This window comes from Camponotus vicinus, unplaced genomic scaffold (assembly GCF_025532165.1).
Source record: "Camponotus vicinus isolate PSW18456_S1 unplaced genomic scaffold, iyCamVici1.0 SCAF_12, whole genome shotgun sequence".
NCBI classification, from domain to species: domain Eukaryota; kingdom Metazoa; phylum Arthropoda; class Insecta; order Hymenoptera; family Formicidae; genus Camponotus; species Camponotus vicinus.
Window position 1 is genome coordinate 656751 of NW_028141948.1, and position 27882 is coordinate 684632.

Here is a 27882-nt window from a genome sequence, read left to right on the forward strand (position 1 = left end):
GTACAGACAACCGTAAAAATAGTACAGAAAAATAGTATAGACTAATGTATCTTTTTTTTTTTAATTATCATTTCCAACTTTGCTTTACATAATTTAACTATTTCAGTCAATAGTTTAAATATCTCAGAAATTTGCATCACTAATTTCTCATATCTTTTAACTATATTTTATACATCTTGCATCCTGAATATTATTTTATTACCACGAATCGTGCGCGATAAATATCGTATACGATGTCAATGTAATATATACGAATATATATATTAGATCTCTAGGTCCGCTTGCGAACCGCTTGGGACTTTAGAGAGAGTCTCTAGAAACCGAGAAAATTCTCATGATAAAAAGAAAAGAAAAAGAGGCAACGATAACGCGCAGGTAGATGTAAGGAAAATCCTGAATGTCAGGAAAATACTGTAGGCATTGTAAGGAAGGACGCAACGGTAGTTTTGATAAATAAAAAGCTTATTCTCGCGCGATATTGGATCTCAGTCGTCAAACGTCTCATTGAAACAATTTATGTAGGAAGAATATTATTTCAAAATTTTTATTTTATAATATATATAGAACGTATATAGAAAGACACGTGGTCAATTTCATGACTGAAGAAAAATCGCGCAGTTATCGATCAAAAATTATTTATTTTTATTTAATTTAATCATTTATTTTTTCTGAATTAAATGAAAATTTTTGATTATCTTTTTAGGATATTTTTTAGAGAGAGTGATTGGATTATAACGAAAATATCGTGACTTTGAGGCTTGAGTTTGACAGGAAAAATCGGAGCACCGCTGTCGAGAGGTAAGACTCTAAAGACGGTTGCGAATAGAGGAGAAGAAGGATAGAGAGCGAGAAAAAGAGAGAAAGGGAGCGCTAGGTCATGAAAAACGAAGGAGAAGCTCGCAAATTGTCGTTTCCATAGTGATTTATACGTCGAGCTCTCTCTGAAGTATCTTGAAGCGAAAAATCAGTGCAAGAACGATCTAAAAATTCGATTCAAGCGCACTCTATCGATTGCAAAGCGAATCTTCAAGCGAAATATGTACGTTTAAGATAATATTTCCAGAAAATGATTGCAGCGTCATCTAATGAGGGTAATTAAGTGTCGTTTATCGTCTAAGGATAAGTTTATGCTGCTTTAAAAGTAGCAAAGAATAAATACAGATGACTCTGATTGTATTAACAGAAAGCGACAAAGTTTGTTTATATAGGCTGCATTCTCTGAAATTCATTGTTAGTATTATAAATCTATGATATATGTAACATATATTATAGATTTTCAGAAAATAAATTAAAAACAATCTATTAAATTCAGAAAATAAATTAAAAAACAATCTATTAAATTTTTAATTAGAAAGTTTCATTTTTAACAATTTAATAATTGTACATTTTTATTCAATACGTTTAGAATTGTAATTTTATTTCATCCATTTAAATTTTATCTGTTTTTTTTTATTCTCTTTTTATTCATTTATAATAATTCGATATATTTTGATCGAGCAAGTTTTAAATTTTCATTTAATTTTGATTTCTTGTAAAAATTTAATTTACTAATCGATATATTTTTCTTAAGAATACTCTGTCTTTTCAGACAAAGAAGAAGAATTTTTAAGAGAATCTATTCGTTTTAAAGCGACACACGTGCACGTGTTAGCAGAGTTACTACGAGACGATGCTTCGATGACTAGCTTTCCTTTTGCCTCGAGAGACGAAAGATAGAAGATGTATAGTAGCATGCATGAAGCAGCGCGTTCCTTGCATCGCGGCAAACTGGTATTTTGCCCAGCAGCAATCGTGCAAAACGATGCTCCAATAATTCAATGCTATTCGGAGCTAACGGAATTATCGCCTTCAACCGCGAGTTGAAACATCAAACGAGTAATTAGCGGATCACGTTTGCGAAGGTAATACAATCGCATTGCGATATTTAGAAACAAAGAAGAAAAATTTTAAGCTACACTTGAGACGCCTGCGAGTTCAAAAAGAGTTTAAGTTGCAAAAACAGCATCAACGCTGTTCGTTCAAAAGCGAAATAGAGAAGACACCGACGAAAGATTCGTAGGCGCCTTCGCCTCTAGAAGCGAGAAAATTCAGTGAAAGAGTCGCTCTATGCAGTGACAGTGCTTTCGAGGTCAGTAGACCACGCGCGGCGAGTCTCGCTGTAAACTTTAAATCCATTTATATGACCGTCTCTCTCTTGGCGCCTTTTTGTAAATACGCTCAGCGGCGTAGCGGCTGACGTTTCCTGAAACGTCAACCACTGAAACGACGATCACGTGTCGATCGCGCGAAAAATTCATCTAAACGACAAGGAGATATCATGTGAAGCTATCTCGATGAGAAGACTTTGCCTCTTCAAGTATTCCGGTAACGGAAATTTAGAAGCAGCGCGAGTTTGCGATATCACACGCGTGCAAATTCATTTTGAAATTGGAGGTTTTAAAATAGTAGAAAGAGAGGGAGAGGGATGAAAGCTTTCTTCTTTTCTGAGCAAGAATACGCATCAGCGTTCAGATTTTTCTTCGTTTTCCAGGAGTAACCAGCAGGGGCTACGTCACTGGCGGGGTCCTCGTGACACAGATCAACGGCGGCAACTATAACGGTATCCATCGGCGTGACCTACTCTCGGCGAAGTCGCGCTCTGTCGGTCCTCCACCTTCGTCCTCTCTTCGTTTTACGTCTTTCTCCTGGACTCTCCTTTCGTCCAGGGCCGAATGTTCAGCAGAGCATGAGCATAAAATGTATATTTGTTGATTTTATACGAAGATTATATCAAGCCCTATCAAAGAGGCGATATATTTCATATTCTATAGGACAAAAATATTCATCTTACACTTAAAATATTAATATATACAATATTTTTTTCCAAAAGACTATGTATCACTCTAATAATATTTAAATGTTCAATTCTATTCCTTCTAGACAGGAGTATCGGAGACCTGCCGTCTTGCGATCGCCTCGTCTACTCTCCTGTCTGACCGGAAATCACTGGAATCAGGACATGGGCGAGGCGAGATGATCGGCCGCCACTGCGTGCCGTATAGCATCTTCTCTCCCGTATGCGGTGGGCTACACTTTTTCTTCCACGTGAAAAACATCGGTATGGGTCATATGGGCGGACGACCGGACCGCGGCTGATTACGGACAGTAATGAAAGCGGCCTGCTTGAGCACGGTGGGTAGATAGGTAGGTGCGCATCGCCGTCTGTCATGTAGCCGCGCGCCTTTCGCATCTTCTGCCGCGCCGCACCTTCGTCGTCGAAGCCATCAATGAGACCGACAGCCGTCGCCGTTGTTGTCGTTCCTCGCGCGTAGCAGGGTGACATAGCCGAGACCTTGCGAGAGAGAGATTCGAATAGTCGATTGTCACGGTTCAACCGCGGGTCCAGCCGCTGGACCAGCGAGTTATGAGAGCGATCGCGCCCTTCGTTTTTCTGGTGAGCTTCTGCTTCAGGTCAACTCTTTATTGCTTTCATTTTCTGTGAAGATGAGTGAACAAAGTGTTTGTCACGTGTTAAATTACTTGTAGAGATGGATGAATCGAAAGAGGAAGTATTCGTTTCTACGGGATCGCCTAATTTGCGGATTACTTGGTTTTAATTGCCGTTTGATTCTACCTCTATCATCATTTTTAATTAATTCTGCTTATTGTTAGTCATTTAAATAATTGTCAAGTCTGTGAGATATGAAACGAGCTTATTACTACGTTTGAATTTCTAGAACGAATTAAATTTTTTTCTTTATTTTTTTTCGATTCAATTAATTTTTCTCCTAAGGATTAAAGTGAACAGATAAAGAAACTGAAAGAGATTCAATGATCTTAATGTCGATGTCTGTTCAAATCGAAAAATCTTCTACTTAAGATCTTTATCAAACTTTTCAAATTTCAATTCGTTTATTAATTAATGTATTTAATTTTATTAAGCAATTAATTTTTATTAAGAGAAGAATTAAAACAGTAATTGTATAAATAAAATCGCTCAGTTTATGCGATAGAATTTTTACTTTAATTTCATATTCTACGCCGACTTGAAAAAAATATCATTTTAATTTTTTTTCTCGATGTTTTAATTTATATTTTTCTGAAGAGAATCCCAAATCTAGAGATCGAAATGTCTGAACTTAGCATGATATAATATAATTAATAAACGCAACTGTCAATCGCTGCAGCTCATGCATTGCTTCTACTTTTCAAGTTTTAAAATCGAGCAAGAAAAGGTTCAATTACATACGATGAAGCATTTGACCACTCGTGTTGCAGGTGATTGCATTGCAGTTGACGAAATGTCAAAGCAGCGGTGGCGGGCCAAGCACGTTCGGATACGACGCGTCCTCGGCCTGCAGCAAACCGTACTCGCGCACGGGACGCGCCTACCACGAGGATCTACCTTGTGACTTTCGCCGACAGAACTGGTGCACGATCGCCGGTATCAATTATCCTTGGTACTATGTCCATTTGCGTATATATCTCTTCCGCTCCTAATGATTGATATTCTTTCAACTTTCGCCCGTCCGACATTTGTACGCGCGCGGACGACGGTGTGGCGAAAGTTTCAGCGTTACATGTCGTCTAAAAGTAAAATCAAAATAGATCGAAGAAGTATCTGCTTTAAAATTGAAATTTAAGATCAACGCGGTTTAATTTTTAAATTCTTTTTTTTTATTTCCATATCATTTCTCTATTTCGAATATAATATATCATTTACATATCTTCTTCTTTCTTATATAACATCTTAATTTCAAGTGATTAATTTTGTTTTTATTTTACTTTTCGTATAAATAGAGAAGTAGAAAAATAAGAGAAAAAGAAAATTCTTTGATATGAAAATATGAAAAAATATGCTCTTAAAAAATTAGGTTTCATGTGAAATATATTGATTCTGTCTATTAAAGTAAGTTTTTATTTCTAATGTTTTACATATTGTATTGTCATTTTTATTCAGAATAAGATATGTAATTCTCACACTAGTTAAAAGATTCTTATATGAGAAAAAAATCTATTTAGTTGTTTTGTCAATTATTACTTATTTTATTGCGTTTTATTATTTTTATGCTTTGTTAGTGTAATCCTATTCTTCCGTTTTTCGTTTACAGGCACGCAGTACGTCGATTCGTGCAAGAGAATCAAGGATTGATGAGACGCATGTACGGCGACGAGAGTTACATCAATATTCTGCGAACGGAATTCGAGAAGAATGATATTGAATTCAAGTACGACGAGTACCATCATTATTTCGCCGATCTAAGGTAGATCTCCTTTCTCTTACAATTTCTTTCGACAATGTTTTATTATTAGTTGCTTTTTTTCTTGATTTTTGAGTATTTCTAAACTTTAATACATATATTTTAATTTCTTTTTTTAATTTATCTTGTGGAAATAAATTTAAATTGTTATCTCATGTGCGATTTTCAGACAATTTCAATATAACAATGATTATGAATTGATTGATGATGATCAGTCAAAATTTAATGCGAACGAGGACGAGAGTCGCGGATTCACCAGTCGTTCCTTTAATGATCCTATCGCCAAACGACTGAACAAATTTCCGAAGCTCAGCGAATACACTAGACCGCACTTCAGATCCACTGAACAAATCACCAGTTCGACTGTCTCGAGCACGAAGATTCCATCTTTGATTTTGTCTTCAACATCGACCAGTGCTACGACTTTTGATACGCATACGCCATCCTTGACAACACCTGTGTCTAATACTACTGTAATGGATGAGAAACAAGAAAAGATCAAGATTCAATCTCTCGTAACAATATCTTCAAAGTTTTCAAACACCACTGTTGAGATTGCTAATGATGATGATGTTGCGGTGAATAACACGACAACAGCGTTGCCAAGCATTACTGTGGCTGAAATCGTCAGAGAACAAAATTTTAGCATTAACGAGATTCCCGGGCAGAACGATAGAATCGACGAAGACCTGGAGGAACTTGGAGAAGTGCTAGTGCAATCAGAAGAAACAACAATTAAAGAAACAACTTTGGAATCAGCCGAAACAACGACAACGAGTATCGTCTCCACGGAAACATTAACCGATCGAGATGAGGAAGCGGAAATGTTTAACGCTGCTACGAAGACAACTGTACATGAAGACATAGTAGCTGCAGCAAGCAATGAGCAACAACAGTTTAGACCGCGTCCCGAGTATCGACCATCGAGCGTGGCCGAAACAGCAAGTGTCAGTGGACAACTTTATCAGGACGTCGCGGCCAAGGATCATGAGCCGGTACTGAAGGTTAGAGGAATGTGAGTATAATAATCTTATACTTCTTCTTATCTCTCTTCATAATTAAAATTCCGACTTATCAAATTGAAAAATTAAAATAAAATAAATTTTTTTACCTGAGATTTTAATTAAATGTTTAAAAAAGATTTGTATAAAAATTTATTTAAAGATCTTTAAAGAAAATTATATTAAAAATATTACATATAAAGCAATTAACAAAGTTTTTAAAGAAGAAAGAGAAAAAAAGATAAAAACTACCACAAAAGTACATAATTATAAAAAAATATAATAAAATATAGTATATAATCAATATTAAATATAAGAGACTCTCTTATGAGAATATAATTTCATTCAGTCACCAATTTTTACTATCTTTGCAGAAACGCCTGTCCAGTAAAAGAGGAAGTTGTGGCACCATTTTGGGCTAACAACACTCGCGGTGAGGTCTTGGCTCTTCTTAATCTCTATCCCTTCGAGCAATATGTACATTGGGAGAAGTGCACGTAAGTGTCATCGTTTCTGGACAAGAGAAATATCAGAAACGAAAAATAAACCCATGAAAAATATTACTTAGCAGATATTTATAAAATTATTTTAAATTGTGCCTAAAATTTGTAAAAAAAGACCTTGTACGATTAAAATGCCAGGATTGTATCAGATTATATTATATTTAGACAAACATGATTTCAAAATGCTTAAAATTTTAAATGATTGAATAATAAAATTTTTTACCTTAAACTGAATTATCCATTTCTATAAAATAAATTACTTTAGTATTAGAGAAAAACTTTAGAAAATGTTTTATCCATTCTTTGCCGAATTCTTATTTCTCATTTTTTTTGTCTCTTGAATTTCCATTTCTCGATTGCAGACACGAGAACAAGCAAATGCATTGTCGTGACGGGTGCAGATGCGAGCAGCAGTATCGTCTACATCGGCTGTTGGCTTATGATCCAAATAATGAATGTCGCGGAATTTTCAGCGATTGGTTCAAGTTTCCAAGCTGCTGTGTCTGCCGTTGTTATGATCTGCCATTAGAGTTTCATCGAGTGACATCACGTTCACCACGCACTTCGCGCAAGCGACGAATCAAGATACAACCACCAACGCGGGACCGTTATCCGTGATCTAATTGTTTTTTCGCTGGCCGATCGCCAAATAACACAACGTAAGTATAAAAATGTCCCGCTAGATAAAATCGTACGCAAAATTCTAGAAAATGCAGTTACAAATCGATTCTTTAATTGGAAAAATCTCTCTGTTCAATTCAATAGTGATTGTTAATATTTATCATTGTTAATATTTTGTCGAAATATATATTTTTTTACATGTACCAAATATTTTTCATACATTAAAGTTTTATATACAAAATATATGTGCATAGGAAACTTTTTGCATATTTATAAATATTTATGAAAAGCATATTTATAAATATTTATATATATATTATATATATTTATTTATATATTGATATTATATAATATTTTATGATAAATGAAGCTAGAGAAAGATAATTCTAATCGAAAGTGTGTTAGAGAAAAATATGATTAAATTTTAATAGAAAGTTCATATTCTCTTATACATGTATAACAGATAAAAAAAATACTTTTTTATTGTTTGTTTATATTTTCGTTTATAATCCATCAAAGCGATTTGTACAAGATTTCGTTAATCCAAAATTCTTGTTGGCAAAGTTATTCTTGCAAACATAATATATGATAAAAAAATAATACAATAATAAAAAATAATAAAATTAAATTAAAATAAAATCATTTTTGTCTGAAGAAACTTATTTCATAATCATTCATATAAAATAATTCAAACAAGAGATAGCGATATATATAAATATATAATATACCTAGAAAATCGCCCGCAATACTTCGGGAGGTGATTCGGCACCCAAAAAGAAGGAAAAAAACTACATAAACATAGGTCCGGAAATAAGTCGTTTCCGAGTTATAGCCACTTTTATGTTAGAAAAATCGTAATTTATAGTCCGCTTGGCATCCCTTTTTTAAATTTTTTTAAAATTTAAATTTTTAAATTTAAAAAGTTAAAATTTATAAAAATTTAAAAAAGAGGGATGCCAAGGACTAAGATTTCTCTTTTAACATAATTATTTTATATTTAGAATGATAACAAATATAATAGAGCAAAGTGCGTAAAATATTATTTAAAAAAATTAACGAATAATAATACTATTATATAATCTTTGGCAAACACATATCACACTAATCGATGTACTTTTTCGAGATTTTAAAAGATTATGTACATATATTTATTCCATGTATTCGCGCGTCAACGCTAAGCTAAAAACTTAATATAATAATATATATAACGCTCAATATAATAATATATATATATTTTCAATATGTAGTACAAATAAGGCTCGTGAATAAAATATTTTTATACTCATGTTCTTCTGTTTTCGTAATCGTTCTTTGTGCATTATTTAATAGATATTTCTGTAATCTAAAGTTATTAATAATTGTTTGATTTATTCTCACAACTTAAAAACTCTTTAATTTATATTAATAATTAACCAGTAGAATTCATGCGTGCGTTGGTGTGTAGATTATCCCGAAATAAAATAAAATAGTGCGGTCGTTTAGTTATATATCTGACTTTATTTTTCTTACTTCCTTTACATATCTCCGACAACGTTGTGTGTCTTACAAAGAAGAAGGTTCACAAACAGTAACGATCTTGAAAACGTTAATACTTTTTTTCTATTTCGGGCATTAGTGGGTGGCGCGGTGAATACAATAATACCGATTATATGTCTTGTCGTACACATTCATTACATGGTATTACAAACGTCATATTATTCGTATCCCGTCGTAATATATATGTATATATGTACATGTTATATATATATAATGCAGAGGATGTTTCGTATTCGGATACGCGACACTCTGTAATATTTACGCATAAAATTTACGCGTCTTTACGTATGTGTAATCGTGTAATAACGCGTCATATAGTAGTAAGTAAGAGATGTAAGTGTATGTATATTTATTAAATACCAGCTAAAACATTTGGTATCAAAACTATTGCAGGAAGAAGAAAATAAAACGTCTTCGAAAAATGTATCTCATAAATCTCATTCGTCAACGCCCTTTTCGTGTTAGAATTTAACACAAAAAATATTATATTAATTATGTATGCTAAAAGGAGGCGAGCCTCCTTTTGAATTAGTAAAACGAAAAATATAATAAAATACGATAATCAAATTTACAAGATAAAATTATATGTAAAAGTAAAATTTATAAAAAGATTTTATTATATAACAATTTAATCTGAACGAATGAGAAAAACAGTTTCTTTTTTTTAAATTAAAAGTACGGTAGAAGAGAAAAGTTAAGGAGGGGAAGACGCAATTTTATATTATATTCTAATGAGAGAAAGACGTTTCATTTTCGACGCGTGACACTTAATTGGAACAAAATGTCCCATGCTATCTCGAGTACGTTCATTTTCTTCGCTGTAAGTATCAGCGCGAAATAGTTTAGTTTTATCATCAGATTGTCTATATACTAATTTCGCATTCCGTCAAGAGTTGCAACGCCACACTCTGCGGAAGACTATATAACCAATTTGTATAAAAAATATCTCTTATTTCTTGGCACAATCACAAATCTCTGTTCGTACTCATATAATGCGTATTGATCATTGCACTTTTTGACGAGTTCTCTATACATTGCTTACGTATTATCAGCTGCCTATTATTTCGTCTTTATTCTTATCCAATAGAATTAACAGCGAAAAGTTTCCTCAAACTATGCTACTCGCATCACTTTCGCAGATATAAAAATCGCTTGATGATTGATCGCAAAATGAATAATCGCTTTGCTCAGATTTCTCTTCCAAAAAGCAGAGACGTGCGAAAAAACTCTTTTTCTTAAGAAATTCTTACACTATATGTAACATCAAATATTCTTATATATAAAAGTAAATTTTAAATATCGATCCATGTCATTGCTCTAGTTGAGATCCATATAAGAATATTTCATGTTACATTGACATGACGTATAGTGTGCATACATCTCTACTAATTCGATCTCTCTCAATATAACGTATATATTAATTTTAATATACCCTCAACCTTAAAGATGTATTAATTAATTGGATAAGAAAAATTTTTTTCGAAAGCTTTTTAATACAAATGCAAGAATTACCTTTTAATTATATTGCACCTATGTGATATTAATTTATCGAAATTAAATAATTAAAATTCTTCGCATACATTAACATAAAAATTTATAATTTTCAATTCCTTTTTTCGAATGCGCTTTGTATCTAAATAAATCACTTATTATTATAAAAGATAAAAATTTTTTAATAACATATATTAAAACGAATTATCTGTGAATATTCATATTTTATATTTCATTATTGTTTATATCATATTATATAATTTATATCCTCGCTTTCAGAAAAATGCGCAACTTTTTTTTTTTAAATTTGGCATTTACCATAAGAAAGCGAAACATTTTATATCATAATAATAATATCATTATAATAACGTCGAATTCTAATGAATAGTAACTCGCGTATATAAATCGATTATTTATAATATAAAATCTCATCATAACTCTGTGTGAATATATACGTTGCTATCGACTACACGCTATCATATATCTGTGAAACACACGTCGAGAACATTGGATAATAATTTATAAACATTAGCAGGAACGATGAATTTCGTCGCAAGTTCGACGGTATGTGTGAGCAGTTGTTCAAAAATTTTATTACATTCCTTCATCTATTTAATAATAAGGTCAGCAAAAAATGTGACATCCCGTTATCGAGATCCTGCACGGCAGCGATGTTTCACTCTTATTGTTATCAGCGTTTTTCGATCACTGTTATTAATTACCAATAACGTAATGATACTTTATGTAGCACGAACCCCGTAGCTTTTCCCCATCGTACCAAGCTAATTGGAGCGGAATATTTTTGCAAAGTCATTCCAGAATTAATCAACCGTACTTCTTTCCTTCTCCTCTATAACTTGCAACGACATTACGATTAAAACAGATACGCACAAAGAAGAGTTAAATTCTCGGTTTTCTTTTACTTACAAAAGAAGAAAGGGAAATACGAAGATAGAAATACGTGCACACTGGGATTTTGAATTACTGGGATATAACTGTAACTAACGCAAGAATCCAAGAGTCTCATCAGACATTTGTTTCAGAAGATGATTGTTCTTTAGAAAAAGTCAGCGGAAAAATTTCTGAAATACCTAAAAATTGTTAAAAAAAAATCCTAATGTTTGCTCACACAAATCTCTCCAGTTATATATTGTGCCTGTCGCGCATAACATTTTTTTTCTCCCGTCTCTAATAAATTTCTACTTCAAATTCATTCGCGTTTCTTTGCGCGCAATTAAAAATGCGTCTCATCTCTCGTTACTTTCGCCTGCAAAAGTAATGATATACCTAGATAATTATAATACATATGTCCTTCTCTCGGCTCGCGATTTTATTCCTGATCTAAGAACAGCTATCTTTTATGTCGACACGTGAGAAGTGAATGCACCCTGCATATCCCCTTAATAATTAATATTGTAGTCGCGAAGCTTTTCACGTATAGCATAATCCGGATAAGTTTGCCTCGGATAACTTTGGTATTCCTAATCATTCCTAGTATTTTCCTTATATTTCTTCCACGTATTTTTACCAATAATAATATCATAATGGGCAGAATAGATGACGGCGAGCTTGATCTCGCGTGCTTGAGCGTAAACGCAAGCGCAAATTGAGCAGTCTATTTCGTGGTAGAGATACCGGATAAACATTTATTTCTCAAAAAAATTTCCATTCATAGTGCCAAAGTTATCCTTCTGTAAACGAAGAACAATTTCATGCGAAAATTACGAGCATGCTTAATATGTATGTCAACTTTCGGATTATGCGTTAATTAATATCACACTTCAAACTACGAACAAGTATTTTCACTTAGCTAAGAATCCGTCAACTGGCAAAATAATACACCACTTTTGTATAAAAACAACGATCCTTTAAGTTCCTCTCTCTCTCTACAAATTCCAAAAAATTAATCGAAAAATAATACTTGCTCCTTTCTGCAATAATAAAAGTGTAAATAAAAATGCTCCATTTCTAATGATTAACATAATTTAGTAAAATTATGTTTTTTGTATATATATGTATGTATATATACAATATATATGTACAGGATGTCTACTCAAAGCTTATAAAAAATTCCCTGATCTTTCACACATATATTAAAGAAATCCTTCAAAATTCCAGGTTCTTCATGTTTCTTCAAAGAGTAGACAACCTGACATATAAAGCGAACAATACATATATATATATATATATATATATATATATATATATATATATATATATATAATATATAAATCTATTATATATATATATATATATATATATATATATATTATATATATTATATATATATATATATATATACACACACATTTAATAAAAATATTAATTACGACATATATTCGTCAATGTGAAAAATGTATGACATTCTATATAATTACAAAATAAAAATTAATAACAAGTGTCATATTTTTTCAATCAGTATCTAAAATTAATAACAAGTGTCATATTTTTTCAATCAATATCTTTACATAATAGATTTCTTTTGCAGCATTGCAATATATAATAAACATCATTAAGACACATGAATAATTTTCTTTTTGCGACACGTCATTCATTTGAAGAAAAAAGAAAGTTGCGTGTATCATTTTGCCCGTTTTTTACGGTAATGTGTATTGATATAAAGTTAATATAAATTGACAGGACAGATAGACAGTACGGCGAGGAGATAGTGACGGTATATAGAAAGAACGGCGATAGACAGCACTGATTATTATTTATCGTATATCGGACGATTGCAGTGCGATCGAGGCAGGTGGCATATCGTAGAATACTAAAGATCAGTCGTGATCTGTGCGAAGCCACGCATTAAGAATAATAACGCGGTTTCGCGATTGTTGCTCTCAGCGTGAACGAGGGCAAGGAATAAATCGAACTCTATGAGATAATACACATGGAATAACTTTTGCAATTCTTACTGCGAAGGAGGATTATTGAATGATTGCTGTATTGGCTTTTGATTCGATTAAGCGAATTACAAGTTACTACCGATCAATTTCAAGCCATTGCAGCTTAATGTGACACATGCTGGATTCGACTTGTCCCCAAAGTCGCTGATACTATATCTCTGTTATATATTCGCGTACATTTAGTTAATTTTTTGTATCGAAAAATGACGTGCTTACAATAAAAAATTGAAAGTGCATTGTTATACACGTTTGTGTATAACGTATATATATCTATATGTATAAGTATTGCTCAAAATATGTGTTTTATATCGCGTATATGTATAATATATGTGTAAAAGGATTCTTAAGTTGATATGTCATCGAAGGAGTAATATGCTATATGTATCACAGTGCTGTGTGATTGAGAGAGTAATGATAACAGCGCCAAGTTTCTCTTTTTTTCTCGTTCTCCTCGTTCTTCGCCTTTGATTCGTTTCGCGAGTGTTTCCGATTATTCCTCGATCTTTACACATTGAAATTTTGTTTTCGCCATTCGCTAAATGTTATTCGAAAAGAGAGAGCAATTCAATTTCCAGTTTAAAAGAGTCAATTTTACGTATGATATATGTATGTTACATATTTTACTTTCAAACTTGGAAAAGAAAACATGTTTCTTGCCCTCCCTCCCAGAAAAATATCTTTTTAGAAATCGTTCGTTGATATATAAATTTTTACGTCCACTATCTCTGAAAGTTTCTGTATTATTCGTGGTAAAGTGTGATTCCTTTCTTCACTTTTCATTCAAAAAGACACCAACCAATGCCTTGGTCCCTATACACATTTAAATACACAAGCGCGTGCGAAACATTTGAAAAAAAACATTGATTGCACAGGGCAAATACTCTCCCTGAATATATCAAAAAGTATATATCTATTGCTTCTTTGTATTAAATGCGCCACACACGCTATTATAATGCAGTACCAGTAAATTTAATCACAATCCTTACGAATTAGCGTTAGTATTCCTTTAGTTTTTGGTCTCGCTTCTAACTTATGTCTAGATATTGTCTCGTTGGAAAACAAAATGTCTCGCGTGAAACCAACAAGCTCGCTTTTCGCGTTTCTCAGCATCTCTTTGTTTTTGCTCTTCGTTATATGTGTGATCCGTGACAGATATATATATCTCTAGATCCTCGTTCACGTAGATGATTATTATATCGTATTATCACAAGTACTGAACTGCTTCTAATTGCATTTATAGAAGATGATTCGCAATGAGAAAAGCTGATTTCTCGTAATGTCGAAAAGATTTCCGACAAAGAAGAAAATGTTCCATCCCTTTCGTGTATCATATATAGATTTTTACGGATACACCTCCTCACACGTGTATTAATTATTCCGTAAAAAAAATTACGCCCGAATTACTATCCTCAAAATAGTCGGACGTATCTATCAAATTATGAAAAAAATAACAGTTCAGGTACAGATACGGTTAACTGATACATACTAAACGATCGTAAATTATATAATTATATTGATTTAAAAAATATTTCTTAAATCATATATATATATATATATATATATATATATATATATATATATATATGTGTGTGTATCTTTCTCTCTTTGTAGAAAAATCGTATTTACAAATAATATTATGTAAGAACGTACAAAGATAAATGTATCCGCTTTCGCGGATTTTTCGATCTGTGATTTGTTTTCTTTTCTTTAAGAATACATATAAATTGAACTCGTATAACCGCACCATACGAAATATGTAAGCTCGTTTAAGAATAGCGGTAGTGTAAATTCACGAAAATTCCAATCTCAAGATGTATGAAAACAATCGTGCGTATTGTTATGAAAATTACTCGTTATTAAATATAACAAGTGTTAGTTTCTCAATTTCACCGACTTCGTATTTGGCTATTATAGATATTATAAATCGATATTTACAATCCAGTGCATAAGAATAGAATATTGAGCCTGCGTCAATTCCATCCTTTCACTTTTACATTTTACTCTCTCTTATCAATTCCTTAATTTAAAAGTTTTCTTAACCCCTCAAACATTTCTTTAATAAACATTGTACATACGCGCAAGGAGTTTTTCTCTCAATTATTTTACACAGTTAAGAAATATAATATAAAGCAATATACAAAGCTTAAATTATAAGAGAGAGCTAAATATTAATGTCATAAATTTTCTTAATTATTAATTACAAATAAGTAGTGTTTTCTTTTTTTTATATATCTATATAAAAGAAAAAAAATACTATTTTTATATGTAAATTGCTAAAATATGTATATTTTTTTAACAATTTACATAAAATAATCAATTTTCCATCAATTTTGTTCTCTCTCTCTCTTCTTCTGTACATTAGTTTTAGTTTGAGGGGTTAATTAATAATATATAATAGCCATCGAAAGAAACGGCTATATAATTTATTTTCTAATCGACAGTTTGTCAATATTAATCCACCAATTTTCTAACGGGCCATAATACGACGAATATTTTTACACTGATCCACTTATGGTCTCGTACGAATTATTGGTTTCGTAAGTTATTAGCTGCATTTCCCGTTGCATTGCTTGATTATACGCGATCAAAGATCGAAAAGCAAACTGATTATTAAACATAAATTATTTGATATATTTATCTAATGAATAACGATGAATGAGTATTTAAAAAAAATCAAAAAAATAAATAAGCACCAATTATATAATATTTCACTAGCTACTTTTTCTGGAAAGCCAATTCCGAAAAGACGCGAAAGATAATCTCCCTCAATATGAATTTATATACTTTGTAGATCTGATTATTACACAGATGTGAACTATATATATATATTGATATAGTGATGCAGATAGTGCAAAACAAATCGATATAACTAAAACACGACATGGTGATTTAGTGTTTGGAGTAGCAACTTAAAGAAATGCGACAGAGAAACTGAAATACACGCGTACGTACCTGTTTTATACGATTGCGATAATTTAACGAGCTAAATACGCTAAAGCAAAATGGATCGTAGAAACTCGTATTATCACAACCAAATTGAGCGATTAGCACAATGAAAAGTTCTTCGTTAAATGGAGGTTTTCTGAACTGCATCGCATCCTCCTCCGAAAAATCAAGAGACCATAAATAATATAATTGATTTTGCGTAGCAAATCTCTTTGCATACGTGCACGACGTAAGGGCCCCCTGGTGGAATTTAGATTGACTTCCACTGCGGCTTGTGGGGGCCCCCCCTTTTGTGTCAGGGACCCCCTCTAGGAACCCACAGCGCTTTGCTTTGCTCCTCATCTACCGAGGCTTTCACCTGCGTGCATATATACGCCACGCTCACGCCCGCAGGAATCACGGCTGAAATATTGTTAATTGAGTAAACAATATATATGTTGCAATATATATATATATATAATATATATTTTTTTTTTGCAATAAACAATCTTCATTTACTCTCTTTGAATTATATATACTTTCCATCTAATCTATATCAAACTACATTACTAATATTTCATTTTTGTAAATTATGTTGCAATACATTGATAGTACGTATTCGAGGTAAAAAAAAAGAAAAAAAAAATATAATAATCAAACATAAAACATTTAATTTATTAAACTAATCTGCTCTATATTTCGTGACATCAAAATAACAGCAAGATATATATAAACTGCGCATATTTCTCTTATGCACACAAATAAAATTAGAAACATGATTTGCTTACCAGAGATGTAGTGTTTATACTCTGCCTCTACCTTGAGCGCATGCTCAAACATCTCCTTCGCGGCCTTTGTACTGATTTTGTCGCTCGGATATCTGGAATCTTTTACCTCTTTAATTTGCGTTCTATCCTTGAATTTTATCAACAAAACGATAGGATAAATTTGATGTCTGTGAAGCCTCTCGATGGAAGCCATCGACACATCCAAAATACAGTGTGTATTCTATAACAAATATAAATACAAATTTATTATTAAATAATATTATCAATTATCCTTTCCCCCTTTTATTATTACTACTATTTATATATAACACGGTATCATATTTACATATTATTTATATAATATTAATTATATATTTATAATATTATTTATAATAATCATTTATTCAACAAATAACACCCACACACACATATACACACATACATATTTTACCTTCTCGCATATATCTTTAACAGCTTGTACAGTCGTGCATTCAAAGTAGCTGCCTTTTTTCCTGTAATCTATGTAGAGCGAATCGCGCAAGCCTTGCTCCAAAGTCGACTGCGAACAATGCATTGCTTCCGCTAGACATCTAGTAAACTGTCCCGGATAATCCTGTAGAAGTTTCGTTACTACGCATTCGCTAAGCGGACCGATTATCAGCACAGGTCTCAAGGTGGGATCTGTTATTAATAGTAAATCATTATTATACTACATGTGTCTAAAAGATATACTGCGTAAATATTGTGACATTATTATCGTACTTAGGAATTATAAGTTAGTACGTACAATCGAGCCTCTCAACGCGCTGATAACTTGCTGGAAGAGTATCTTCGTTCAACGTTCCGCTATCGCTGTACCATCCCAAGTGGGCTCCAGTGAGATGCGACGACAGTTCTTTAGTGCTGTCTCTACTGCTGGATGAACGTGGTTGTTGCTTCTTTCGTCGGAAGAAGCTTCTCCTCGCGCTCGTGTTGCTACGTTTGCCAGCATCCTGTTCTAAATCACCCAGAGAGCGTCGTAATAGCAACTCTTCTTCAACTCTGTATAAGAATAACAATAGTAATTATTTATACATAAATCTCTCAGTTTAAATTACGTATCGATTAAAATAAAATGCATCATATATTCTCTCTTTTTGCTTTTTAAATGTTGTATACAATATTGATTTCATAAAAATGTAACTTACTTAAATTTGCTAGGGATTATTCCGCAAGTTTGTCTACGGCCGGTCTGATCGACTATCCATGCACGCCAATGGCCCGGCGTTCCGTTAAACATTGTGTTATCCACGTATAGAATGTCATCTTTGTTGAAACGCAGCTGCAGGCTGTCGCCCACCTCGCCGGTTCGATCGAACAACGCTTTCACGTAGAAACTATCGCCCGGCTTGTCCTTCACCTCGTTATATCGTTCAGGCATATATTGGGAGACCAGCGTTACCTTATCTGCCGGTCGAGCCAATTCGAGAGCGGCTTGCTCAGCGGTCGCTTGTCTCAGATCCACGCCGTTATATTCCAGGATTCTATCGCCGGTAAATAGGCCGCCCTCCTCGGCAAGACAACCCGGTTGAACGGAATGCACGAAGATACCGACGCCATTTCCGCCCACCAGCGATATACCAAGATTCGAGCATTTTCTGGTTTCGATCAGCAGATATCTAGGCTCGCCAGTCGGTGGAGGTGGTTTCCGATTCAACTCTTCCTGCGTGGGACTTCTCATCGCGGTTTGTCGCTGCAATTGCGCGCGGCTCAAACGATCCAGCGTAGCGGCACTGCGTAGTTCCGGCTTGCGAATATTGATGTCCAGCGACGCGGACGGTCGCATCTCGCGCTGTCGCTCTTGCGTGCTCCTTACGTCCAACGAGGCAGATGGTCGCATGTCCCGCTCGACGCGTAGCGTGCTCATGACGGGCGCGGCGGTAGTGACGGCGGTGACGGTGGCGGCGGCGGTAGTGGTGGTGATGGTAATAGTAGTAGTGTCGCGTTCCGGTTCCACTGGCTCCAACGTTTCCATCGTGCTCTTTCGCGGCGCTTCCGGACTGTTACATGGCGTCGGTGAGCCGCTGCGACTTCCGGCCGCGGCTCCGTCGGCGGCTTCCGACGAACTCGAGGACGAACCCGCCTCTAATTCGGTGTATTCTTGCAAAGAAAAATGCCGTTTATATGAGACACGTATTCCGAATAACGTGAAAGCCAAAGCAGAAAAATATCCTGAAAAATTCGAATGTTTTTGTATTATCGAAATGTATTAATGAGAAGAGGAATTGAGAAAGTGCGCGCAAATCATGCCGTTAACGTAACACATGCTAGAGATTCTAAAGTGCGCCTTTCAACAAAGATTGTATTATTTGCTTTAGTGCGCAAAAGACAATACTCACTGTCCGGACTATACTGCACCAGCATTGTAATTGAGTTACCGCACTGACGTAAAACGTTGGCGGCCAGCTGGTAGGTCGCGCTCCGCATATTGATGCCGCAAACCTCTAACAATTGATCGCCAATCTGCAGGCCGACTTGCGCTGCCAGACTGTGCTCGTAGACAGTGGAGACAAATACACCGCCACTATTCAGACACGAGATCTGAATACCCAACGGTTCCACAGATTTGTCTATGTGTACTCTGCGTAGTTCACCGGGCGCTGGACGTGACTGCGAGCAGTACTCTGGCATACTGGCGCGTTTATGCTGATTGCCTCCTCTCACGGTACCACTGCTGCTCTCGGTCCCACTGGTGCTACCAGTCCCGGGACTCAACACTTCTACGTGGAATGTTGGCATTGGACTGCCTCGCTCCGACGTTCTCTCTATGCTACCGGTGGACAATTTGCCGACGCTGCTCTTGGACGTGACACTGGTGTTGGACGGTATGCGAATGCGTTGGTCTTCTTTTCGACCAGGTAAGGTGCCGCCTTCGTATCCATGTCCGTAAGTGGGCGTGTCGCAGGGTATACCGAGCGTCAGTGCGCGTGACTTGTGATAGTGCAAATCTACGGAGGGAGAGTGCAGATGGCCGAAGGTGGCCACCGGGGTCACTGTGGTCTGCGAACCTGGTCCGGGGCTGTACGGGGGCTCGAAACAGTAGGTACGTGCGTCAGGCAGGCCTATCGATTCGCCGGACTGCGCGGACGGCAGCGACGGCGGCGATGGATAGCGCGAGGGTAAGGAGTGAGTCTGGTGCTGCGTAGAATGCGGATGGGAGTGCGACGATGTGGCATACGGATGATGCGGGGGAAACGGAAAGTTACCGGGTGCCATTTGCTGGCGCGATGCCGGACCGCTGGTGGTCGACGTGGCAGACGTAGATGAGCCGCCGATACCCGATGAATAAAGCTGCGAGTGCACGCGATTGTGCTGCAGCGTGTCCGTCGTCACTTGCGTGTCGCTGCTACTGCCACCGCCGACACCGGTCGTATACTTTTGCGGCCGTTTGTTCGCAAAGTACGAGTCGAGATCGCGGCCGACGCCGCCGGACTTGACCGAGAAGTCGATGCTGGTCTCGGACGGCGCCAGCCCGGAACCGAGTCGTCCAGTCTCCGACGCGCTGCTCTCGAATTCCGTCGACGGTGGCTTCTTGCTGCCGCCGTCGATCGGGATGTCCTTGAACTGCACCGCCGGAGTGAACGATGACGACTTCTGATTAAAGAGCTGCTGTCCAGTCTTGGTGAAGGTCGGTAGCGGCGTCTCCACTGCTTTGTAAACGGTATGACGATTATTGACATTGGAAAAGTTGGTGAGGGAAATGGGATTGGAGATACGATTGTAATTATAATTATCGTATTTCGGTAAGAAGGCGCTGAGGGGGAAACGTTCTTTCGATTTGCGTGGGTGCAATATAGTACCGGTCCCATTCTGTATGAGGGGCACGCCACGCGCCTTCGGCCATGTGCCGCCGTTCTTCTCGACCTTCTCTGTGCCGCGTCGCTTGCTGCGTTTCAGTACGCCATTGTTGTTAGTGTTGCTCGCCTTCTTGTGGTAGCTGTCGATCACCGAGTCGAGCTCTGCTATCGCGTCCTGCTCCTGCTCGAACGTGTTCGGACTAGAATTACGGTGACCCTTCTTCTTGTTGTTGTCGTCGCGCTCCTTACTATGCTTGCGTCCCCGCACTATGTCAATCTTCTCTCGGAAGTTGTCCCAAGCGTTGCTAATGCCGCTCGACTTTTCACCGCTCACGGATTTTGCGGCTTTATAGGCGTTTCGATCAGCAAAATTCGTCGATAGATATCGCCTTTCGTAATCATCCGACGAAGCTTTCAACATCATTCTTTCTTGCTCGGTTTGCGAACAGCTGTTTACCATCTTTTGCTTCTCCACGAAACCATCTAACCCCATTGTTTCCGAACTAGCGACAGACGGTATTGAAATACCCTTCAATGTCGTGATTGTTAACACGTCCACGGTATCATCGTTTAAAATTGCCATCGCTTCGTGCGCCGTAGTAACAGTATCCATCGGTTTACTATTAATCTAAAAATGAATTTTAAAATCTAATATAATATAAATGTCATGTTTTATGTATGTGTGTAGAATATATATAGGATATTTCCATCACAGAAATCATTTCTTTCTCTTTTTTAAATTAAGATAAACTAAAGTGAATTAATTTTAAGCTTTATTTATTTTAATCAATCTTTTTTAGTCTAACAAAATAAAAAAAGAGTAAAGAATATTTATATGCTTGGACACTTTATGAGATTATAAATCAATCAATAAATTATACAAATTAATAATACATAAGATATAAATTTAGAGCAATTTCTTCTATATAACTACTTACGTTTAATACTCTATCCCCTACGGCGAGGTTTCCATCCTTGGCAGCCAAACTACCGGGCGATATCTTCGAGATGTAAATTCCGAGTTCCAGAGTAATGCCGTGTGGCACTGAACCGATCGACAACTGCGTGGTTCTCAACGGCCGTCTGGTCATCCGGCGTCGCTTCACGATCAGAGTCACTGGATTCACGGTAGACGAACGCAAAGTTTCTAGGATCACGCGCGTCGATACAGATGTACAGTCGACGTTGTTCACTCGCACGATACAATCGTTTAGACGTAGCTTGCCGTCGAGGGCACTACCCTGAGCCACTTGCGCAACATAGACACCAGTGTCATTTGGATAGTACGGACTGTCACGGCCGCCGACGAGGATCAATCCCAGGTCATCGCGATCCGAGTCCAAGCAAATTCTACCGGGTTCCACGTGAATAGGAATCATCTCCCAATCGTTGCTCTCATCAATCTGCGTCAACTGGCTGGTTTCGATCTTTTCCTTCAAATCCTTCAACTCCTTTGACGCCTCGTTTCGTTGCTTTTTGATGTCATCGGAGTCACGCAGAGCGCCGGCTAATTCGGAAACAGCGCGGTCGCGTTCCTTTCGCAACTTGTCGCACAGACTTCTTATTCCTTCTCGCTCTAACACTATCTTGTCACGCTCACTAAAGGCCCAGTCTCTCCTTCTTTTCGATACTTCGGCCTCTTGAATAGCCTCTTCGAGCTCTACCTGTAACGTATCCACGGTTTTTCTGAGTTTATCCAACTCCAAGTTGGCTTGCTCTAAGTTGTCCATGCGCTGTTTATCTCGTGTTGCATCCCTTGGGTTTGTCTCCTTTTCGGCTTCTTTGTTGACGCTATCACGTTCGCGACTGAACGAGTTCAACTCCAAACGATGCTTATAGTCTCTGTTGGAACCTTCGCCAGTGTAATCACGTTCACCGAATTTCTGCTGTAACTCATTGCACAATTTCAGAGCTTCGTCCCTGTCTTGCAAGGCGGACGAGATTTCCCTCTTTAACGTCTCGACTTGATAAGACAACGTTTTCTTCTGCAAATAAATCAGCATCGATGTAATTGTGTATAACAAGATATCGCGTTCATTTCTATAAATAATGTAAGTCTCAGATTTTTCTCCAATAAAATCTAATTCAAATTTCTTTCATGATCCAAGAAAATAAGATTTTTATTAGTTTTTACTAGTTTTGGAAAATAGACATGCATAATAATGCAAGAGTTTATTTCTTTTTATCTTTACTATCATTTTAATATTGTGATAAGCATAAATATTCAATTTCTAGAAATCGCATAAAAATTATGCAACGACAGTTTTGTATTACTCGCGACAAGTGCATAAAAAGTGCATATTAAAGATTTCTACAAAAAGATAATTATAGAATTATAAATTTACTTCTTGTTTAATCTTGGTTAATCGATCAAATTTGGAAAATAGTAAAAAATTTTAACAATGCTAGAATACATCAAGATAAAGTTCGAAATTAAATACTCAAACTGTTTGGAAAGAGATTAAAACTGATCTATAACATGAAGCTACCTCTCCTCGCTTTCCATGCGAAAAAAATACAATAGAATTGCAAAACAAATATATAATAAAGTTAATTAAGCGTATGTTAATAATTCATAAAAACAAAAATCTTACAGTTCTGTGTAAACATCAATAGAAGGGGAACATGAGAATAATAAGAGACTAAATTAATATTTTCATTACTTCGTCCATGAGCTGCTTATTTTGCGTTTCCAGATACGTGACTTTTGTGTACGCTTGCGTGAGGTCGTCGCCCAACTTCTCGATCTCCTTGTGGACTGTATCTCGTTCTCCCATGATTAGACTGTATTCTTGCAGAGCGGCATTTCGTTCCTCGGTAAGTCGTTTCATATCCTTGCTGGCTTTCATGCGCAGCACCATCGCCTGATTGATCTCCTTGACCGCCTCCTCGTGCTGCTGCTGCACCTTGGCTAGCGCTTCGCGATATTCGTTTCTCTCTCTTAATGCAATGTCCCACTGGCGAATCGCGGCGGTGCACTGTTGCTTCAGACCGTTACGCTCGCGGACCGCACTGTTACGCTCCTCCAAGACGCTGTCGTATTGTTTCTTGAGCCTCTTAGCCTCTTCTTGCGACAATTCTAGCTGTATTTATCATACATACGCAATTTTGCATAAATTTTTGTTGCCAGAGCAAAACGTGTTAGAGGTAACGCTATTGGATATACTTGCCTTGTTAACTGCAGAGGAATGCGACGCAATCAAGTCGTCGTATCGTTTCCTGAGGGAATCGTATTCGTCCTTAACCGCTTCGTATTTTCGTAACGCAGATAGATAATGTTGGTTCATAGAATCGTTGCCCGCGGCATCGGAGACGAGAACATCTTGGTTCTGTATGCGCTGCAGTTCCGACAGTTCTTTCTGTAGAGTCTGCACCTCCCGGTCCAGTCGTTGCTTGTCGTTTGCGAGATCACTGTATTTCGCCCGTAACGCGGAGCTCTCTTGGGAAGTCGCTTCCAGTTGATTCATGACTGCTATATGTTGCCCGCGATAATACTCCAATTCCTTCATAGTATGCTCACACCTGTGTTTTGTATATTTTTGTGGTTTTTTTTTAATGCACTTGAATGGTATTTATCCTAAAAGCGAAGTTTTAAGCGTACGTGAGAAAGATGTGAAAAATGTGTGCATTTGTATGTAACTAAAAAATATACCAACATGCTAAGATGAAAGATGAGGGGAAAGGGATGTAGCAGCAGAGAGCGAGACAAAAGATTCGAGACAAAATCAAAACAAACCGTCTTATGGTATCGGAGTGCTTATGCCTAAGTAGCTGAAGCTGATGTATCGCTTGATCACATTGAGCCTGTAAACCGTCAAATTCGGCACTACGACACTCGGGGCCACCGACCGGGCTTCCAACACTGCCGTAACTTCCGCTATCCCCCTCTGGTTTTATGTCAATTCCAACAGCAAACACGTCAAAAACATAATTGATGTAACCCAATATAAAATGTGTGCGTGAAAATAAAATACAATTTGTCTGATGTAATATTTGTGATAAATCAAAAGTAAATAAATAAAAAAAATATACATGTACAGAGAGAGGAAAAAGATATGTGTGTTGTACACCAATGTATAACTAATGTAATCATTCTTAAGCAATACGCATAATAATAATGCGACAAAAGGAGATCACATTGAGAATTTATTGAAAAAAGATGCGATGTCCACATAGAGATGTGTCTATATATGCACATGTATTTTTATAACTCTTGTTTAAAAATAATTCTTACCCATGTTAAGTGCACCATCTGGAAAATTAATTATAAACACCTGTATTACTTCAAGACGTACATACTGATCATGTAAAGAGGGAAGAGAAGCGCAAACAGAAGGAAAAAAAAAAGGAGAGCACAAGTAAAATCAGTACAAGTAAAAGTACAAATAATGCCCGAATACAGCGCGTTAAAATTTCACAATGAAATTTAAAAGTCTGAAATGTGCTTGTTACAGTAGATGGAACAACATAATCAGAGGTCTCGCTAGCTTTCACCAGGAAAGAAACTCTAGGTCACGCATATAAGTATACAGCGTGATTCATTATTTTCCCTCAACCGAGAAAAATCAATAACAATATTCCAAATTGTATGATGTAATATCTCTATCCACTTTATCTTTAATTCCATTGCATTCAATATTCATTGACAGCAATACTCTCTTTCCTCAAGAAGCTATATATGCAAATTTATTCTGAGATAAGACAGATTTATGCAGCGAAATGGTACATTAGAATCTCAATTAGATTGAAAACAAATGGAAATTATAATAACGTAGAAGAAAAATTCAAATTTTTTCCTATTACTCTGAAACGGATATTTCAAGAGGCTCGGACGTGCAGGAGAGTCCTCGACTGCCTCTCGCCGAGTTTAATTTTCCGATAAAAATATTTCCGCGACGACGACGGGAACGATAACGCGTCGTCCTGACGTCGTAATTAAAAATACAATGACGCGCTGACGTTAGCCGTACGCGATGGAGAGACATTATCGAGCGAGCGCGGTGGCCGGTTTTCCTCTACAAAGGAGGAGAGGAGTGGGAAAAAAAAAAAAAAAAACAAAGACGAAGAAGAAAGAAGAAAGGCGTTGAAAATAAAAATTGTCCCACTCACCGCTACTTCCAGCACTGTCCAAGGAGGATGCACCAGAAGCCATGGCTCTCCGCGGTGGTTCCCGAGAGCGAGAGGGAGAGGGAGAGAGAGCGCGAGCTGCGCGATTACCATCTACCAATACGGGCGCTCGTCCTCGTACGCCAGCGACCGAGTGCGAAGCGGGGCAGGTATCGCCTGGAAAAGTGTACGCTGTCGTACTTCACGCAAGAGTGAACCCTTTGTAAATTACTAAGAAGCAGCCTTCGGGATGACATTATGGCCACTATGGAGCAGCGATGGCGCGTGTACGTGTGTGTACGAGGATGTAGGAGGAGGAGGAGGGGGGGGAAGAGATATGCACCTGACGCGCGACATACACACACATACACACGTATCATCGACGTATAATACGTACATACCTCCTCCCGTTGTCGCCGTCGTTTACATCCCAACACACGTGTCGCGCGGCGTGTATCATCCAAGGGATTTTCTTACGCATCACTTCTCCCGCGCTTAACGAAGGATATATAGGGGTCGGGGGTGGAGAGGGGGAGAGGGAGAGAGAGACGGATCTCTCGCGCGCGCGCGCGCGCGCACACAGAGACCCGACTAACTGACCGAGCAACCGAGCGCGACACACATGGGAGAGAAGGGGAGGGGGAAGGACGTATGTTTTTCGAACGGACGTAATAGATGGATCTACGCGCGTCGATGTATCCGAAACTCCGAAACTCTCGTCGTCGGGTCGGCCGATTTCTCGCTCGCCATCTACCGATCTCTCGCCCCGACTCGGGAAACGCACTCGCGACGAGGAGAGTCGTCGTCACCAGGGAAGCGACGAGTATCGATCCCTCGATCCGGGGTATCTATCGGTATGTTACGTCCGTCACGATGACATCTCGCGAATTTTCACGTCTCCCGAGCCCGGCGATGACGTATGCACACATACACACACATGCGTATACACACACACACGTCGAGGAATCGCGCCGGCCGATCGCTCACCTGCCGCGCCAACAGAAGGATCCGATCTGACAGTTAGCCATTTTGCTCCTCGCCCGCCGTATGTCTGCGCGCGTGCCTTCCGCACGCTCCGTCTTTCTCTCTCTTTCTACGCTTGTCGTCGGTATACGCGTACACGCAATGTAAACTCCGCGGGCGGCGAGCGCCGACTGCGATCGGTCACCGATGTTGAGATTGAGAAGCGCCTCGCGCGGTCGGATCCCTCTATCCTGAAATTATCGAACTCGAACTCCTCTATTCTGAAACAGCGTCCTTCCGTCTCGCTCCGTTCCAATGGCGCATGCGCAATCAAGTAGTTGTTGCGCAGTCTCCGTCTTCTAATTGGCTCTCGCGCTTCACGCACGGTCACGTGATCACGTGGCAAGTGCGCGAGCGGAGAGGGGTTTCAGTTTACGGATAAACAGCTGATTCGGAACAGCGGAGGATGTAGAATAGAGAAGTCTTTTTTTTTTTTTGCGGAAATTGATTACGCGTACACCTTGCATAAAGTGTATTGTACCTGTACATTTTCTCGTGAGAAATATTCCAACTAGAATAAAAAAAACTGCATGTGGCAAAAATCAAAATGTAATAAAATTCATAGACGGAAAGAGGATAGAATAAAAATATTGTAACAGTAGGGAAAAATATTTTCATGGTGTAAATATGTATACGAGATATTTTCCGTTATACAACGCTTAATAGACATTTATAGATATTTAATAGATATTAATAGATTTACATTTTGGAAAAGGCTAGAATTATTTTCCTTATTTTCTTTAAATTAATATCTGCAATTTTTGCTCAATTAATAATACACGAATATCGATATTTTCAAGAACGCATATTCATAAATCTCGCTCTATAAATTTTATTTATAATTTTATAGTGTTATGTAATTAAAAATATTTGAAGAAATAAAATATATATACATGTATAAAATAAGCATCTCTAAAAACGTAAATA

The 27882-nt window shown here is 37.1% G+C and overlaps 2 protein-coding genes across 19 annotated transcripts; one reads left to right on the forward strand and one right to left on the reverse strand.

Moving 5' to 3' along the window:
• The first annotated feature begins 41 nt into the window (after positions 1-41).
• Positions 42-7618, forward strand: Spz4 (Spaetzle domain-containing protein 4). Of its 9 annotated transcripts, none has more exons than XM_083085268.1 (10): positions 42-518; positions 704-1091; positions 1589-1901; positions 2531-2738; positions 2920-3171; positions 4258-4439; positions 5091-5243; positions 5410-6255; positions 6616-6738; positions 7107-7618. In XM_083085268.1, the coding sequence occupies exons 5-10, from the start codon at positions 3148-3150 to the stop codon at positions 7360-7362; spliced, it is 1584 nt and encodes a 527-aa protein (XP_082941394.1). In that variant the 5' UTR covers positions 42-518; positions 704-1091; positions 1589-1901; positions 2531-2738; positions 2920-3147; the 3' UTR covers positions 7363-7618. The 9 variants fall into 9 exon arrangements, with proteins under 9 accessions (XP_082941394.1, XP_082941395.1, XP_082941391.1 ...); XM_083085269.1 differs by having other exon boundaries at positions 42-375; XM_083085265.1 differs by having other exon boundaries at positions 42-1091; positions 1589-2128.
• Positions 7619-15091: 7473 nt separating this feature from the next.
• On the reverse strand, positions 15092-27110 carry Dlg5 (MAGUK family member discs large 5). Of its 10 annotated transcripts, none has more exons than XM_083085279.1 (14): positions 26334-27109; positions 25936-26132; positions 25061-25078; positions 24563-24713; positions 23997-24348; positions 23490-23909; positions 21765-22811; positions 20830-21454; positions 19369-20676; positions 18178-19201; positions 17778-18031; positions 17442-17671; positions 17012-17231; positions 15092-16646 (listed from the first exon to the last, which is right to left on the reverse strand). In XM_083085279.1, exons 1-14 carry the CDS (start codon positions 26411-26413, stop codon positions 16540-16542), a joined length of 6033 nt encoding a protein of 2010 aa, XP_082941405.1. In that variant the 5' UTR covers positions 26414-27109; the 3' UTR covers positions 15092-16539. The 10 variants fall into 10 exon arrangements, with proteins under 10 accessions (XP_082941405.1, XP_082941404.1, XP_082941401.1 ...); XM_083085278.1 differs by having other exon boundaries at positions 19369-20679; XM_083085275.1 differs by having other exon boundaries at positions 19369-21454; positions 21765-22808; positions 26334-27110.
• Positions 27111-27882: the final 772 nt, after the last annotated feature.

What these genes read in the sequence shown, in the direction of transcription:
- Spz4 (XM_083085264.1), top strand. Translation starts at nt 3,404, where the DNA reads ATGAGAGCGATCGCGCCCTTCGTTTTTCTG. An exon ending in GTACTGAAGGTTAGAGGAAT is followed by an intron (nt 6,256 to 6,615) that starts GTGAGTATAATA and finishes CTATCTTTGCAG; the next exon opens with AAACGCCTGTCCAGTAAAAG. An exon ending in GTACATTGGGAGAAGTGCAC is followed by an intron (nt 6,739 to 7,106) that starts GTAAGTGTCATC and finishes TCTCGATTGCAG; the next exon opens with ACACGAGAACAAGCAAATGC.
- Dlg5 (XM_083085274.1), bottom strand. Translation starts at nt 26,413, where the DNA reads ATGCGTAAGAAAATCCCTTGGATGATACACGCCGCGCGACACGTGTGT. An exon ending in ATTCCTCTGCAGTTAACAAG is followed by an intron (nt 23,910 to 23,996) that starts GCAAGTATATCC and finishes TGATAAATACAG; the next exon opens with CTAGAATTGTCGCAAGAAGA. An exon ending in TTAAAGATATATGCGAGAAG is followed by an intron (nt 17,232 to 17,441) that starts GTAAAATATGTA and finishes TATTTGTTATAG; the next exon opens with AATACACACTGTATTTTGGA.